We start from the raw sequence: 13,704 nt of genomic DNA, 5'->3' as shown, positions 1-13,704 counted from the left end.
ACAGCCTCGCTGTATTTCTGTTTATCTGGTCTCTCTCAGTCCCTGACGCTCGGAATGTGCTGCAACTGGCAGCAGTTTGTCAGCTCCTCTGAAGGGGTGTTCCCGAGATGCGCGTGTGTCGAGAAGGAGCAGAGGCCAGAATGATGGTGTAAGCAGAAGGACGCTTGCTTTCTGGAGCTCGTAATGGGGAAATTTGGCTCCTTGGTGTCGGCACGGCGCTGTCGTGTTCAGGGACACCCGTCACCTCTGACAGGGGAAACACAGGAACCCATGGGTGCTGCTGACGTTGCATGGGGTTCCACTTTGGGCAAGGAGAACATGTGTTTCATCGGGATCCATTAATTTATTGTTAATCCAATTAATCCTTTAACAGTTGGATCAGAACAGACACATTACAACACGCTGCCCCTGTGAATCCAACACCAGGGAGCGTTCCTCACCCAGAAATCACAGCTGCCGGTTCCCCCCAGCAAGGTGCAGCCGGCTGAGCATCACAGCCCAGCGGGCAGAGCCGCCCGGCCCCCGCTCCTGCCCCTGCCCCAAGGGCCCTACGGCGTTCAACATCGGGCTCCTGCAAACCCCAGACGCAAAGCGCTCAGCTACGGCGAGAGAACTACCCTGCCGCGGCCCTCCTGGGTCATCGCTTCTCGGTGCCAGTTCTGGGGGAGAGGGGAGCGCCCTGCCTCGGGGAGGCTGAGGTTCCGACCTCGGTGCCTCTGTCCCCCTCCAGCTGTGCCTGGGCACGTCCAGCTGCCCACCTCAGCGCTCGGGAAAGGCAGCCCGGAGCTGCGGCACTGCTGCTCTTCTTCCTGCTCCTGGCTTGCTTGTCTGGTGGGCCTTGCAAATCACTTCCCCTGGCTGGAGCGTCCCCTTTCTGGCCCTAAGCTGACTCCGTGAGAATCACCTCCGGCATCTGCTGGTTTAGCAAGTGACCGAAAGTCAGTGGGCACCACCTCACCCTGCCGAGGTCACAGTTGTGTTCAAGAGAGCCAAGAATAATGGGGGGTGGGAGGGTGGAGGGGGAGAAGAAAGAAAAAAAAAGAAAAAAAAGAAAAAAGAAGAGGGAAAAATTGGGTCAAGGAATAAGCCTAGCATATAGATTTCAGTTCCTAAAAATTCTCGATTCAGGTATGCTCTCCCCCAGCCCCGGGACTTCCCACGCAAGGCGTGCAGCCGCCGCCACCAGGCAACAGCCCAGACCTCAGCAGGGAGAGAGCTGGCAGCACGAGCCGCTTCACAGAGCCCAGAACAGCAGCCGCAGCCTTTTCACCTTACGCCAGCACCGTGGCTGCCTCTTGAAGCCTGTTCCAGGTCATTAATATCAGCGCTGGCCAGAAGCGCTCGGATGCCAGGTCTCACATTAATTAGCTGCTGTCATGGCCGCTACAAAGACCGGTCCCAAACAATACGATCTGCCACCTGTGACTGCTCAAGACAAGTGAAATGCAAGAAGAAAAGGTCTCCCACTCCCTTCTTGCCATGGGCTCAGTCTGCAGAGGTTTGAAGACCCCCGAAATAAGTCACGACAGAGGCGTCGTTCCTTGGCTGTAAGCCTACACGTCGGTCTCTATCCGCAGCCGCTCCATCCGGCGGACGTTGCACTCCACTGCTGCGCGGCTGGTGATCTGCCGAGTGCAGGACTGGGGAAACCAGCCCCGTTCACCGTCCCTCAGCCTCTCACCCCAGTACCAGCCTAGGGGCAGAACAGAGCTGGTCACACACGGCTGCACTGCTCCCCTTCCCACAGAGGTGCCAGCTAGAGGCGTCCAGGGAAAGAAAGCGTCGCAGGGGAGGAGGTTTCTGATTTCCTGCCTGTTCTGGGGTTGCTGCTCTCACTCTGAGGTCTCTGCTGCTGGCTGCCAGCCGCAGCATCACTGGTGAGTAATGCAGCAGCCGCCCACGGCGGTGCCACCTCCATCAGCCCCTGGGGACCCGCTGTCATCTGCTGGGTCACTGCACCAGCCAGGGACATGCACCCCACCCACCCGCCCCGGTGCCTAGGGCTTCCCAGAAGCTTCTGAAAATTGCTAAAATCCCAGTTCAGTGGGATCACTGAAGCTTCCCCCCCCAGCTCCGCCTAAGGGAAGCCTTCCCCGGCCGCAGCTCCCACTCGCTGGCACTTACCGTCCTCTCCGTCCAGCACCAGCACGACGTCAGCCTGCTGCAGGGAAATCTCATCCGCCTCTTTAGCCAGGTAGGCATGGGTTATCTCCACTTGGCTCAGATCTGCAGAGGACAGCAGACAGCAGGGACCGAGTGAGAAGGCACGGCCGGGAGCCGCAGCCCGGCACGCACGGCTGGCACCCCCAGGGCTCCTCAGCAGGTCATGCTCCATTCCCCTCCTGCTGCCCCCCCAAGCCAAGTCTCTTCTTACGCCCAGCCTGAGGCATTCCTGGAATTCCACTGTGCCTCCTAAGCAAGGTATTTAAGGTTTAATGTGACTGATAACTTAATGGGAGGCAAATCCTAACGAGCAAGGCATGGTACCCCAAGTTCTCCTCTCCATCCACACACATCCTCAGCCCCTTCTCCAGCACGGGCAGACAAGAACAGGGTAAAACCCCGTGCCTGCTAACGCTCAGGCTCCGGCACAACCGGTAACCCCGCACAGCCAGGCCTGACCTCCCGCATGCCGGTACCTCCTTTAGGAGTGGTGTCAGGCTTTTCCCTCTCTCTGTGCATCAGCGCGGTGATCCACCGGGCCCGGTCGCTCCTGGCAGAGGGAAAGCCCGCGTTACAAAGCAACCCTTAGCGACAGCATCCCTGCTGCCGGCAGTAGCTGGGAAATTCCCAGCAGGAGAGATGAAGGCTTTCCAGGGAAGTCAGACTGAACAAACATCACACTGAGAGCATTCAACGTAAAGATGCTTCACAGGGGTACACATCGCCCAGCTGCTTTGCTTCATTTGCACAGGGGAAGGATTATATGGGAATTAAAAGGGAAATCTAAGAGAGAGAGAGAGAGACAGTGCAAAGGGACAAGCCCGCACAGATCCCCCTTTCTGGGAGGGGGCGTGGGGGTGCTTCACAGAAGCCTCAGGGCACCAGTTTATCCCACCAGCAAGAACGTGCACCCTGTGAAACCCCACCGGGCTACTCACAGCGTCTCTGCCGACAGCACGATCTCCTCCCGCCTGCCCTCGCTGTCCTTCTCCATCACCACCCGGAGCAGGTGCCCCCCAGCCGCGCCGCGAGCCGTGCCGCTGCTCCCGGTCTTGCTGGGAGGAGGGGAAGGTGGGTCCCCGCTCTCGATCTTCTCCACCGTGATCTGGTCCAGCGTGGCATAGTTCATGACGGCGTAGCTCTCCTCACTGCGGCAAAGACAGGATGGACACCTCAGCCGCGTGCGGCCGCAGAGCGGATGCCGCCGGCGGGACCGAGCTGCCTCCCGGCGCCGGCTCAGAGCCTCAGCGGGTGAAGGTCAGTGGGCATCACCGAGGTGAGCGTCACAGCGAGGACATGAGCTGATGCAAGGGCAAGGGCTGTGGAGCTGGGCACTGCCCTTCTGCCTCACAAGGGACACTCCAATAAAGGTGAAAACAGGGAAATCTCGAGAATTTCTTAGGCTACGTGCTGCTTGGGAAATTGAGATTTTTAATCCCCGTAGCTGTTATGTAGGGAAAGGGAGGGCCCCCCCCAGCCTTACCTCTTCTTCTTGGTTACGATCAGGACGTCGTTGAACAAGAAGACATAGCAGAGCCTGCCGGTGCCTCGGCGGAAGATGCCCGCCTCCTCCGACAGCAGCAGGTACAGCTCCCCCCGCTTCAGCAGCCACCGGGAAGCAGAAATCAGGGGTAAAGGCTGAAATGGAAAGTCTGACTTAGTGCCTGTCTCACAAGCAACAGGCAAAATCACATCAAGACGCTGCACCTGGACTCGCAGCAGACCCTAGGGTCAGTCGGGATGGACACATCACACGCTTTGAAACACCTTCTCTGGGAGAGTTTCCAGGAGGCAGGCGGGAAGCGGAGCAGCCGTACGCCCCGCTCCAGCACGCCCGGAGACGCAGCCCCCCCAAACCGCAGCAGTGGGGCACGGTGTCAAGGCTTCACTGCTACAGCCCTGCAGAGAGCTGCCCACATCCGACAGCGCGTACAGCCAGACGAAGCCCCGTGTCCGTCCGTCTGGAACACGACAGCAAGGGCAGACAGTGCTGTCAACTGATCCACCCATGTAAAACCTCCTCTCGTCAGGGGCAAGGCCAGCTTTCACCACCCACGTGCAGGAGACGAAAGCACAGAGGAAGGCAGAGGAGAAAGCGGAGGGTCAAGAGGGAGAGTGGATTATCCAGGACTACTCAGCTGAACTCTCCAAGCTGGCAGGGCAAGTGCCCAGAAACTTGTATTTAAGTCAGAACAGCAGGAAAAATGGTCACCCTGGGCATGAAGTGGCGATGCTCGTGGCAGCAGCGATACTCCGGCTGGTCAGGGATTCCTGGAAGGATTCCCAGGACAGGTCTGACACACCTGGGATGGGCGACTAACAGCACAGCCCAGAAGATTTCCCTCCCCCACTTTCACAAGTCCTCACCTTCTTCTTTCCAAATTCCAGCTGCTGCTGCAGGGTGTACATCTGCTCCATCCTCTCCATAGTACGAGCTCCCTCATTGCAGTTCTTAACCAGCTAAAGAAAAAAAACCCACAAGGGAAGTGGAGAACGGCAGGATGCCGAGACCATCCGCCCTCCGCCCCAACACGAGTGCTGCTGGCGAAGGCTCAGGCGGCTGCTCCGCTTCCCTCAACAGGGGAAACAGCCGAGTCCCAGCACAGGTTTCCAGCCAGGTTTGGGCAGAGGCAGCTGCAGGTTCTCCTGCCACGAGAGCGCTCCAGGAGAGAGACGGCACGTTTGCTCTGCCTGCAGAAGGACCAAAGCGAAACCGCACCAAACCCAAGCTTCACCGAAGAGGAAGAATTCATCATCTGAAGAGAGGAGGTTAAGACAGGAGGACGAACGATCGAACAGTTAGAGGGGAGGACAGAAGCTTTCTGCTTTCCGCAGGCAGGTGAAGCAGCGCCACGTTTCGCACTGCCGGGAGGGGTGCTGCGTGGCACCCCGGTCCCTCGCGTTGTCCCTCCAGAGCAGATGCGCCCCTGCCAGCCACCCCTCCAACCCGGGGGGGAGGGTGGTCCGGCGTGGCCAGGCCGGGGGTCGTGCATTTTGTTCCCCCACTGGGTGAACAAGCGGGACAGACCACGAGCAGCAGGAGCATCTTGCCAAGAGCCGGTCTTTAGGGGAATAAAAGGAAGAGCCACCACCACCCATTTGGTGGCTGTAATCTCCGTGGTGCACCGCCTTGCGTGCATGACCACCAGATGGGAAAGCAGATGGAGATGAGACACGGGAGCACGAACAGCGCACAGCTCACGAGTGCCACCGCTCCCGCTGCTCCTTCGCTCCCCTACACTTTGCTCTTTGCCTAACTCTCCAAAAACCAAGGCAAGTAAGTGTCACAGTTTGCCATCACCAGGTTCTGAGAAGGGAGAGCGCTACTGGAGAAGACCGAAGGGAAGGACAAAAGATGGGCCGAAGAGGAAAGAAGAAAAGATGACAAGAAAAATGAAAAAGAAGATCAAGGTGAGCAAGGGAGAAGACGTGTACATCCAACAGCTATTTGGAGCAGAGCAATCTCAAGTGAATTGGGGAAGAAAAATGAGAGGCCAGAACGGCAGGCTCGGGGCCAGAGCGACGGACCGGTGTGCTGGAAGGAGGAAAGGTGGAGAGCTGGCAGCCGGGCCTCACCTTGCTGATGGCTTTCAGAGCTCTGGTGGCAGCTCCGTACGCTGCAGTGCATGCTTTTGTTTTTTGACAGACAGTCTAGAATTTCAAGATAAGACACTTTAGTGATATTGCAAGACAGAGAACTGCACATCAACCGCTTCCCTGGGGTTTCGGGATGCGACACACGCTCGAGCCGTTCCCAACAGTCAGGCTGCAGCGGCACAGCACTCAAAGCAAAGTTTACCAGTGCTGGTAGCTGTGAATCTGGAGTCTCTGGGGCTTTCACATCGGGTGTGTGCTGAGCATCACTGTCACCCCGCGCACCGGGCATCCCCCTGGCCCTCTCTGCTGCAGCCCGTTACGGACTGGGAGCAGTTACTAGAAATCCCACGTCCAGCAGCTTTGCTGTTTAGAGCTGCTGGGTCCAGAAGCCACCGATTTCAGTGAAGCTTGTGCAAGACCTGCTTTCTCTTCCTGGGCCACTTGACCATCAATGAAACAGGACGCTCATGCCACCCCACCCTTGGGTGTCCAGATGGGGCACGGAAGAGCCTCATGTCACTCAGGTGGATGGTGCCGAGACGTGAAGCGTTATTCACACAGCTTTAAGCTGCACGCCTGACACCCACAAGAAGCAGATCGCTCTGGATCTAAATCCTGAATAAGGCTTGGGCATCCCAGCCTCGGCTCCCGGAGGGATGGAAGTCCAAGCAGAAGGCTGTCCCAGGCTCAGGGTATAATGCAGTCACCTCTTCAGAGGTGCCAAGCAATGCCACCGTGTGACTTACTTACATCTAAGAGCAGAGGAAGCCGTGTTACTCTCTGCATAGGGAGAATGAGAAATGATATCACTGGCAGGCCTCCACATTCTGGTTTTCTTTCAATTTGTTTCAAGGTCTCTTTAAATAAGGGGTTTGTGGCTCTGGAACAGGACAAGAAAGCTCCATTAACTCTGTTCTTCACTTATCAAGTTTTTCCAGCAGCTTTCCATGCACGAGAAACTCAGTGCAGCGATGGCACTGCCTCTGGTGCTCAACGGCAGCCAGCTGGCGCAGAAAAAGGACTGATCCGTTAGGAGGTGATGGAAAAGCACTGAGAGATGTTGAGTCCCCCAAAAGGTGGGTGAAGCCACAGATGCACCACCAGCAGACACAAACGTACCTGTACCACCAGAACGATCTGGAGATGAACAGCCTCCGTACGTGTCCCTAACACACCCCATACGTGTTAATGACCTTGGCATGACCCACCTGACTCCAGTCCGTGGTAGCATTACCCCCACTTCTCCCTGTCCCTCACCCTTCTCACAGTACGACACAACTCACGTCCTCATCACCCGACACAGACACGCTGAGGTCTAGAAGTTGAGCTCTACTCAGAAAGGAGACAGCCTTCCTTTGGGAAAAGGGTGCAACCACCGGCTGAGAGAGCTGCCTGCAAGTCGTGGTCCTGCCTGCCCTGCCCGCAGCCAGCTAGCATCCCTGGAGCCCGCACCCCTCGAAGGTAACTCCTTTGCAAGCCCAAGGCCTGAGCGCACAGCAGTACTCACAGCAGCTTCTGAAGTGTCCTCTGCTGGTAGACTTCATTGGAGCAGTAGCTGATATAAGGGCTGAAGTGGTTCGAGGCGTGTTCTTCCACTATGTCGCTGATGTCAGGAATTAGGAGGTTTTCCTGGTGCCGCTTCTCTAAGTCTTCAAAGAAGCTAAGGAGAGAATTTCAAATAACTTCACTATGTGACTTGTTAGGGCCAGACAAACCGAACAGATAATGTTCCCACTGCAACTCTTCCCAGTTTTCCCAGAGGGGAAAAGGCCCCGGATCCCTTCTGCACGGGGTCAGCTCTGCGCAGCCGAGACACCGACGTGTCCAGCGCGGCTCCCAGCAGCTCCGCTGCAGAGATGGGGAACGCAGCTCTCGAGCTCCCCCGCCCCAGGTGCACAGGCTTCCTCCACTCCCGCACCAGGTCCCTCCTCCAGCTCTCCGGGAAGACTCCTTTCTGCCCCATCAGGGCCGCTCCTGCCCCGCTGCGGGAAGCCACAAGCCCTCAACGCCCCCGCAGCAGTTCCCAGGCCTGCCGCAGCCCTGCCTGCGCTCTCCTCCTGCTGCTTTCCCACACGGACAGGGCTGGCCGGCCGCCCCGAGCACCAGCTCCCAAGGCGTTTGCTCCCCACCTCCCAGGGAGCAAAGGCCACGCTTAGGCTGGCTCTTTGAAGGCGCAGTTTCAGTTTTGGCACCTGAGCGATCCCCGCCCACGGTTAGGAACCGGCAGCCGCTCGCTGCGGTGGCTTGGCCGCCCCTGTGTCCCGCTTTCGGCCGCGCCGCAGCCAGGCTGGAGCCGGGTGGCCGAGCCGCAGCGCTACCGGCTCCACCTGCCCGTCTCAGCAGCCCAGAGGCAAAGGCAAAGGGAGGCACCGCCTTCGCGGCAGCGCCAGGACACCCGCGGAGGAGTTCCCAGGCAAAGAGGAGTGTCCCAGGTGTGGGGACGGCGGCTCAGCCAGCTTTTGGTGCCCGACACCAGCCGCACGACTGAGCGCAACCGTTATAACCCATTAAAAACCTGGGTGTCACGGTAACAGACCCTTCCACTAGACATTCGGGTCCCGAGCACATAACAGCGGGGAGCTGGTGCCGCATGCTGCGGGGGGTAAGTGCCGCAACACGAGGCACGAGAGGTGGGATGACTCGGTACCTTCGACAAATCTAAGGAAGGGTTCTTTTTACACGGCAAATAAACGGAGCTCCAGAGTCACTCCTCTGGGCCTGCCTGGTCCCAACCCCACGCCGACGGCCCCCACTTGCCTCGTGCTGACCGTCAGGATGTCGTTGATGTTGGAGAAGAGGTGGTGGTGCTCTGTCTGAGTCATGGTCTCCTTCAGCTCCTCCGACCTCATGAAGCGGTGTACCAGGATGCTCAGGCTGTGCATGTAGGAGTACTCAGACGTGATGATCTCAAACATCGCCTGAAAAAGCGGGGCAGTGAGGATGTAACAACACGCACTGGATTACTGCTGACCAAACGAGGCCGGGAATCAAAGCTTGCTCTATCTTATCTACATGTGGCTGGCCACTGGAAATGACTTTGCCCCTACAGTAAGGCACTCCCTCACCCGCCGCACTGCCTGGCCCATGCCATACCTTCAGCAAGTTTCAGGACTTTCACCCATTAAGAAGCTGCAGCCCCGCGGTGTTTTCCCTTCCAGCGGCTACTTCCCACCAGCGTCCACAGGAGCTGCCCGCTTCCCCGCCACGACGCGCGGGCGAGCCCTCCCGCCGCCGCCCGGTCCCAGAAACAACCGGCAGCACCCCGAGCCCCGCACACGGGACCCCAACCCGAGGCTGCACCCAGCCCCGCTCCGAGCCGACCCCGGCCCCAGAGGGCTCGGACGCAGCCACGCGTGTCCCCGCCGCAGTCCCGGGCGCACCGAAGGCTCCTCTCACCTCCTGCCGCTTGCGCTCCTCGGGGCTGATCTTCTGCAGCAGCCCGGCCTCCAGCACCTGCGGACGAGCCGCCGCCATCAGCCGCCGCCCGACGGCCCTCGCACGCCCTCTAGTGCGGGCTGCGGCCCGGCCCCGCAGAACCCGCCCGCCGCCCCGCAGAACCCGCCCGCCGCCCCACGCACCCAGCACATTCCGCAGGAGGAGAGAGTTCTCCCAAGGGCCAGCAGGGAAAGGCCAGGTACCCCGCAGGGAAAGGCCAGGTACCCCGCAGGAACTCCTGCCTGCCCCCCCGTCTGCGGGCGAACCTCTCGCAAGCGCAACCGCAGCAGCTCCGCCGGCGTCCCGACGAGCCCGGACAGGAACCCGCGTGTCCCGGCCCAGGGCTGGACAGCCCCAGAACATCCCATTGCAAAGACCAATGCTAGGGAATTAGCCGCTCAGAGTTTGTTCTGCAGCTCAGAGAGCTTTTAAAATACACGCAGCTGTGGCTGCAACGCATCAGGAGCGCAGGAGCAGCCCGCAGCGAGGGCAAGCGCCGGGGCTGGGCTGCTGCCCCTACCTCTGGGAGCTGGCTCCAGGTCACCTGCGCCGGGCGATACCTCTGCACCACGATAGTGGCACCCAGAGGGGACGGCTCTTCTGGGATGGATTCATCCAGCAAATCCTCATCTGACTCATGGCTGACAGAGTTCAGACCTCTCTCACGGATTTCCTGATACAGCCGGGGCTCTGCAGAGGAAAAGGCAAGAGGTCAGCGAAGCCTTTCCCAGCTGCGGCCCATGGCTTCTCTTCCCATCACCGCCGCCTCATCCCGTCAGCCAAGAGCCCTGCCCCAAGTGCCGACAAGCCGGGGCCAGCACCTCCCTGCCAAGGTCGGACTTTGCACAGCACCAATTAAGCAGCAGCTCCTGCTCCCGACGGCTTCGTGCAGCTCTCCCGTGTTTGCCCAGAGCAAGCAAAGCTGGGAGCACTCCAACTGCGAGCACGGCAGCAGCCTGAGCTTCAGCACGCCCCAGGGAGTGGGAAAACAGGGCTGCAACACCCCTCTTGCAGGTGGGGAAACAGAGGCAAAAGCAATTGCCCCAGGCCAGGGACAAGCAGCAGCACACTTGGCAAAGGGGCATCTAGGGATTCGCTTTGCTGAGAAGTGCCCCGGTGCCCAGCAAGGCAGAGGGGAAGCTGGAGCTGGCGCTCTCAGCAAGACGGGAGGCAGCACTCACGGTCCTTGAAGGAGCCACCACGCTTCTGCACCCGCTTCCGCCCAAAGGTTCTCTGCAAGAGGAAGAAGAGGAGAACATGCTGCAGTTAATTTCTGTGGCCCTGGGAAGCATTTAGCTCCTCCAGGAAAGGGGTGAAGTTACCTGCACGGCCAGTCAGCAAATACCACCCTGTTCTTTCAGCCTTCAGTTCTTCAGCTCAGTCTGAGCTTTTGTTTGCCTTACCAAAGTGACTCAGCTTTCACCTTGTGTTATCGGGGTCACGATCTAAACCATTTTGTAGTTCCTTGCTTCCTTCCATATCTCTGTCTCACACCTGGACTTTGCCCGCACTGGAGTCTCCTTTTCCCCAGACCTGCTTCACCCATGTTTGTGTACAACCAACCGCCACCTCGGAGCCACACACCCGGCCAGCCCCACCCTGCAAACATGTCCACAGCTGCCTGCCAACAAGCGGGAGGCCCGGAGCAGCCAGTTACACTCCCCACGAAAGCCATGTCAGCTATTTCCGGGCTCTCCGGGGACCTACAGCATCTGCTGGTGACATGCAGGCTTCCCAAAGCACAAATCACGTCACCGGACTCAGCAAGCCCTGCCAGCTCCATGCTGGGCTCACGCAGCTCTGCAACCGACAGGAGTTGCAGGAAAAAGGCTCTGCAGATGCCCCACGGCAGTTCATCACCAGGGAAAGCGGGGGCTCCATCCCTGCCCGAGAGCGACCGGGTGACAGCAGATGCAAAACCCACCTTGTTCCTGACAGGGCTGCGAGTAGGCAGGGCGCTGCCCTCCTCCGACGCGGGTTTCAGCAAGGGGACGGTGTTCACTGGCTCCGGCTCCGCATCCAGGCCCTTCATGGCCGCGCGGTAGGACGAGTTCCTCAGGTTGCGCTTGATGGCCCCCACATCGTCATCCTCCTCCTCCACCTCCAGGGAGAAGCTGGGGATGGACGCCCGCTTCGGGTTGGGACTCAGGGGCTCCCGGCTCGAGCCAGCTGCCCCAAAGCTCTGGGGCCGGGAGGGGCTGTTCTTGGTCTTGGTGGAAACAGCCAAGCTTTTGGGGATCAACTGCTGGGTTCCCATCTTCAGGGCAGCCGGGCTGTCCGTGCTGAGGATGATGCGGCGGGGCTCGGCCGAGGTGGGAGAGCCCAGTGCCGACAGCGAGGCAGCATCGGGCACTGTGGCGGAGCTGCGCTTCCCAGGGAGGTCGGTCGGGCTGAGGGGCTCTGGCCGCACTGGGTGGCATCGGTACTCCAGGAGAAAGGTCTTGTCATCCACAGAGCTGCCAGGGGGGCTCCGAGACATGATGGTGCCACAGCGAACCAGGAAGCTGTGCAAGACAGACGGGCAGACGGCTGAACACCTTCTCCCAGTAAGGCAGAGGACGTTTATGCTTAGCTGTGCCAGTGTACCGTCTCGCACAGGGAACCTCGGGACGGCGCAGGACCCAGCTTCCCCTTCCCCCGGGCGCTGTACGCAGGCAGAGCCCACGCAGACATGCTTGGGATGCTCTCGCTGCCCGCACACCTCTCTCGGGGCTGCCTGGTGCCCAGGGGCCGGGCTGGCGGCTCCAGAAGCCAACACCCAGCTCTAGGCAGAGCCATGCAGGATGTGGCCAGGCACCGGGGAGCAGCCAGGCACCAGGCGGCCTCACACCTGAGCGAGCAGCGTGGGCCTGGAGCACCACCGAGCCTCGCTTCTCCTCTGCCGCACCTCCGCGTCCCCTCTTAATCCCCTTTGGGGACACGGGGTGCCGCCAGCCTGAGCCACCAGGGCCAGCCTTTACCTTCCTGGCTTCCGCTCTCTCCACACCGCCTCCCGCGGGCTGACGTGCTGCGAAAACCCCGGCACATGCCTCACCGCAAGCCCTGTGCTTCTCAAAGCTTGTACCTGTCCCCAAACCCTCTGAGGAGCGGCTTCACACTGCGTGCAAAAACGCCTGCCCGAGTCCCTAAAGCTCCTCGTTTGGGTCTGAGCTTACTCATCTCCTCCTGTGCCAGCCCACGTCCTGGGCACCTACAGAACAAACACCTCACAGAGCTTTTTACACCCACCACCTACCCCATTACATATTTTGAGGAAAAAACTATGGTTTCATTTCTCTCAACTGAGATCTCATTATACACCATCTCCAAGCTGTCTCTTTTTCCAAAGGCCACGGACCAGGAAACAGAAACCAAGACTTGAACTTATTTCCTTGCATCAATCACTGGCAGAGGGACAAAACAGACCCATCAACAAAAGCTCATTTGATCGAGATGCTGCTTATTTTCCTGTGCTTGGATGAGGGACATGTGCCTCTTGGCCAGAGGTCTGCCAAACGTCCTGAGGATGAGCGAAGCAGTACATTCTACTCTTAACCCCATCTCGGCTGAGGATGAAGCCTATCCTAAGCACTAGCCCCAGTACCAAGAAACGCACGTGCCCGATTTCAGAGGCACCAGGTGCTACAACATCCCCCGGGTCTCCGGTGCCACTGAAGGGGGGCTGGACCACCACACAGGGCTCCGAACCCGCATCTCTGGCGCTTCGCGGTCCCAGATGCACGGGGGACACACGATGCTGAGACCCACGGTAACTCCACCGCTTCCACCCCGCGTCCTCAGAGTTTGCGTGCAGGGAGGGACCGCGCGCCCGGCGGGCTCATCCCTGGGGACACGCACCCGAACCCACCGCCGGCACCTCCGCCGCTGCCCCGAGCGCGCCCGGCCCCTGCACAAAGACCCCCGGGGTCACCGCCGCAGCCGGGACAGCGAGAGCACCGACGCCTCCGGCTACTCACCAGCGCGGCCCGCTCCCCGCCGCGGAAGAGGCGCTCAGCGGCGCCGGGACCCGCCTCCTCCCGGGGCAGCCGGGCAGGGCAGGGCTCGGGGAGGAGCCGGAGGAGCCGGGCCCTGCTCGGGGCTCTGCCGGGGCTGTGCCGCCCCCTCCTCCGGAGGACGCCCGGCAGCCGCTCGCCCTGGTGCGGCCGGTCCCGCCCGGCCCGGCCCGGCCCCGCACCTACCCGCGCCCCTCGGAGCTCAGCGCGGCGGCGGGGGCGGGCGCGGAGCCGCCCCGGGGAGGGACTGGACCGGGCCGGCCCCCCTCGCCCGGGCGCCGGGGTGTGGGTTTAGGGCCGGGCCGGGCGGGTGTCCCGGGGGCCTCGGCTCCCGTCGTGTTCGTGGGTGACAAACCGCCGTTCTCAGGGGCCGACCGGCAGCGTCGCTCATTTCCAGCAGAGCGGGGACCGTTTCTTGCTACAGGCCCGCGTACGGCCCGTGTGCCGTGGCAGCTCAACGCCTTCAGCGGTTAAAAGCAAACCCAGGCTGCCCCCCGGGTGCATCAAACACGGGGGT

At 60.4% G+C, this 13,704-nt stretch overlaps 1 protein-coding gene across 1 annotated transcript; it reads right to left on the bottom strand.

Moving 5' to 3' along the window:
• Positions 1-3: 3 nt before the first annotated feature.
• ARHGEF16 (Rho guanine nucleotide exchange factor 16) lies at positions 4-13,380 on the bottom strand. The gene is made up of 15 exons (XM_054849631.1): positions 13,152-13,380; positions 11,120-11,699; positions 10,377-10,428; positions 9,716-9,885; positions 9,157-9,213; positions 8,518-8,678; positions 7,268-7,420; positions 6,511-6,640; positions 5,740-5,814; positions 4,531-4,623; positions 3,647-3,801; positions 3,102-3,311; positions 2,640-2,713; positions 2,125-2,226; positions 4-1,693 (listed from the first exon to the last, which is right to left on the bottom strand). The coding sequence occupies exons 2-15, from the start codon at positions 11,672-11,674 to the stop codon at positions 1,554-1,556; spliced, it is 2,127 nt and encodes a 708-aa protein (XP_054705606.1). The 5' UTR covers positions 11,675-11,699; positions 13,152-13,380; the 3' UTR covers positions 4-1,553.
• Positions 13,381-13,704: the final 324 nt, after the last annotated feature.

Source organism: Grus americana, chromosome 21, assembly GCF_028858705.1.
Source record: "Grus americana isolate bGruAme1 chromosome 21, bGruAme1.mat, whole genome shotgun sequence".
Lineage (NCBI taxonomy): Eukaryota > Metazoa > Chordata > Aves > Gruiformes > Gruidae > Grus > Grus americana.
Note: the sequence above shows the minus strand (reverse complement) of the source record. Positions and strands in the feature narration are given on the sequence as shown.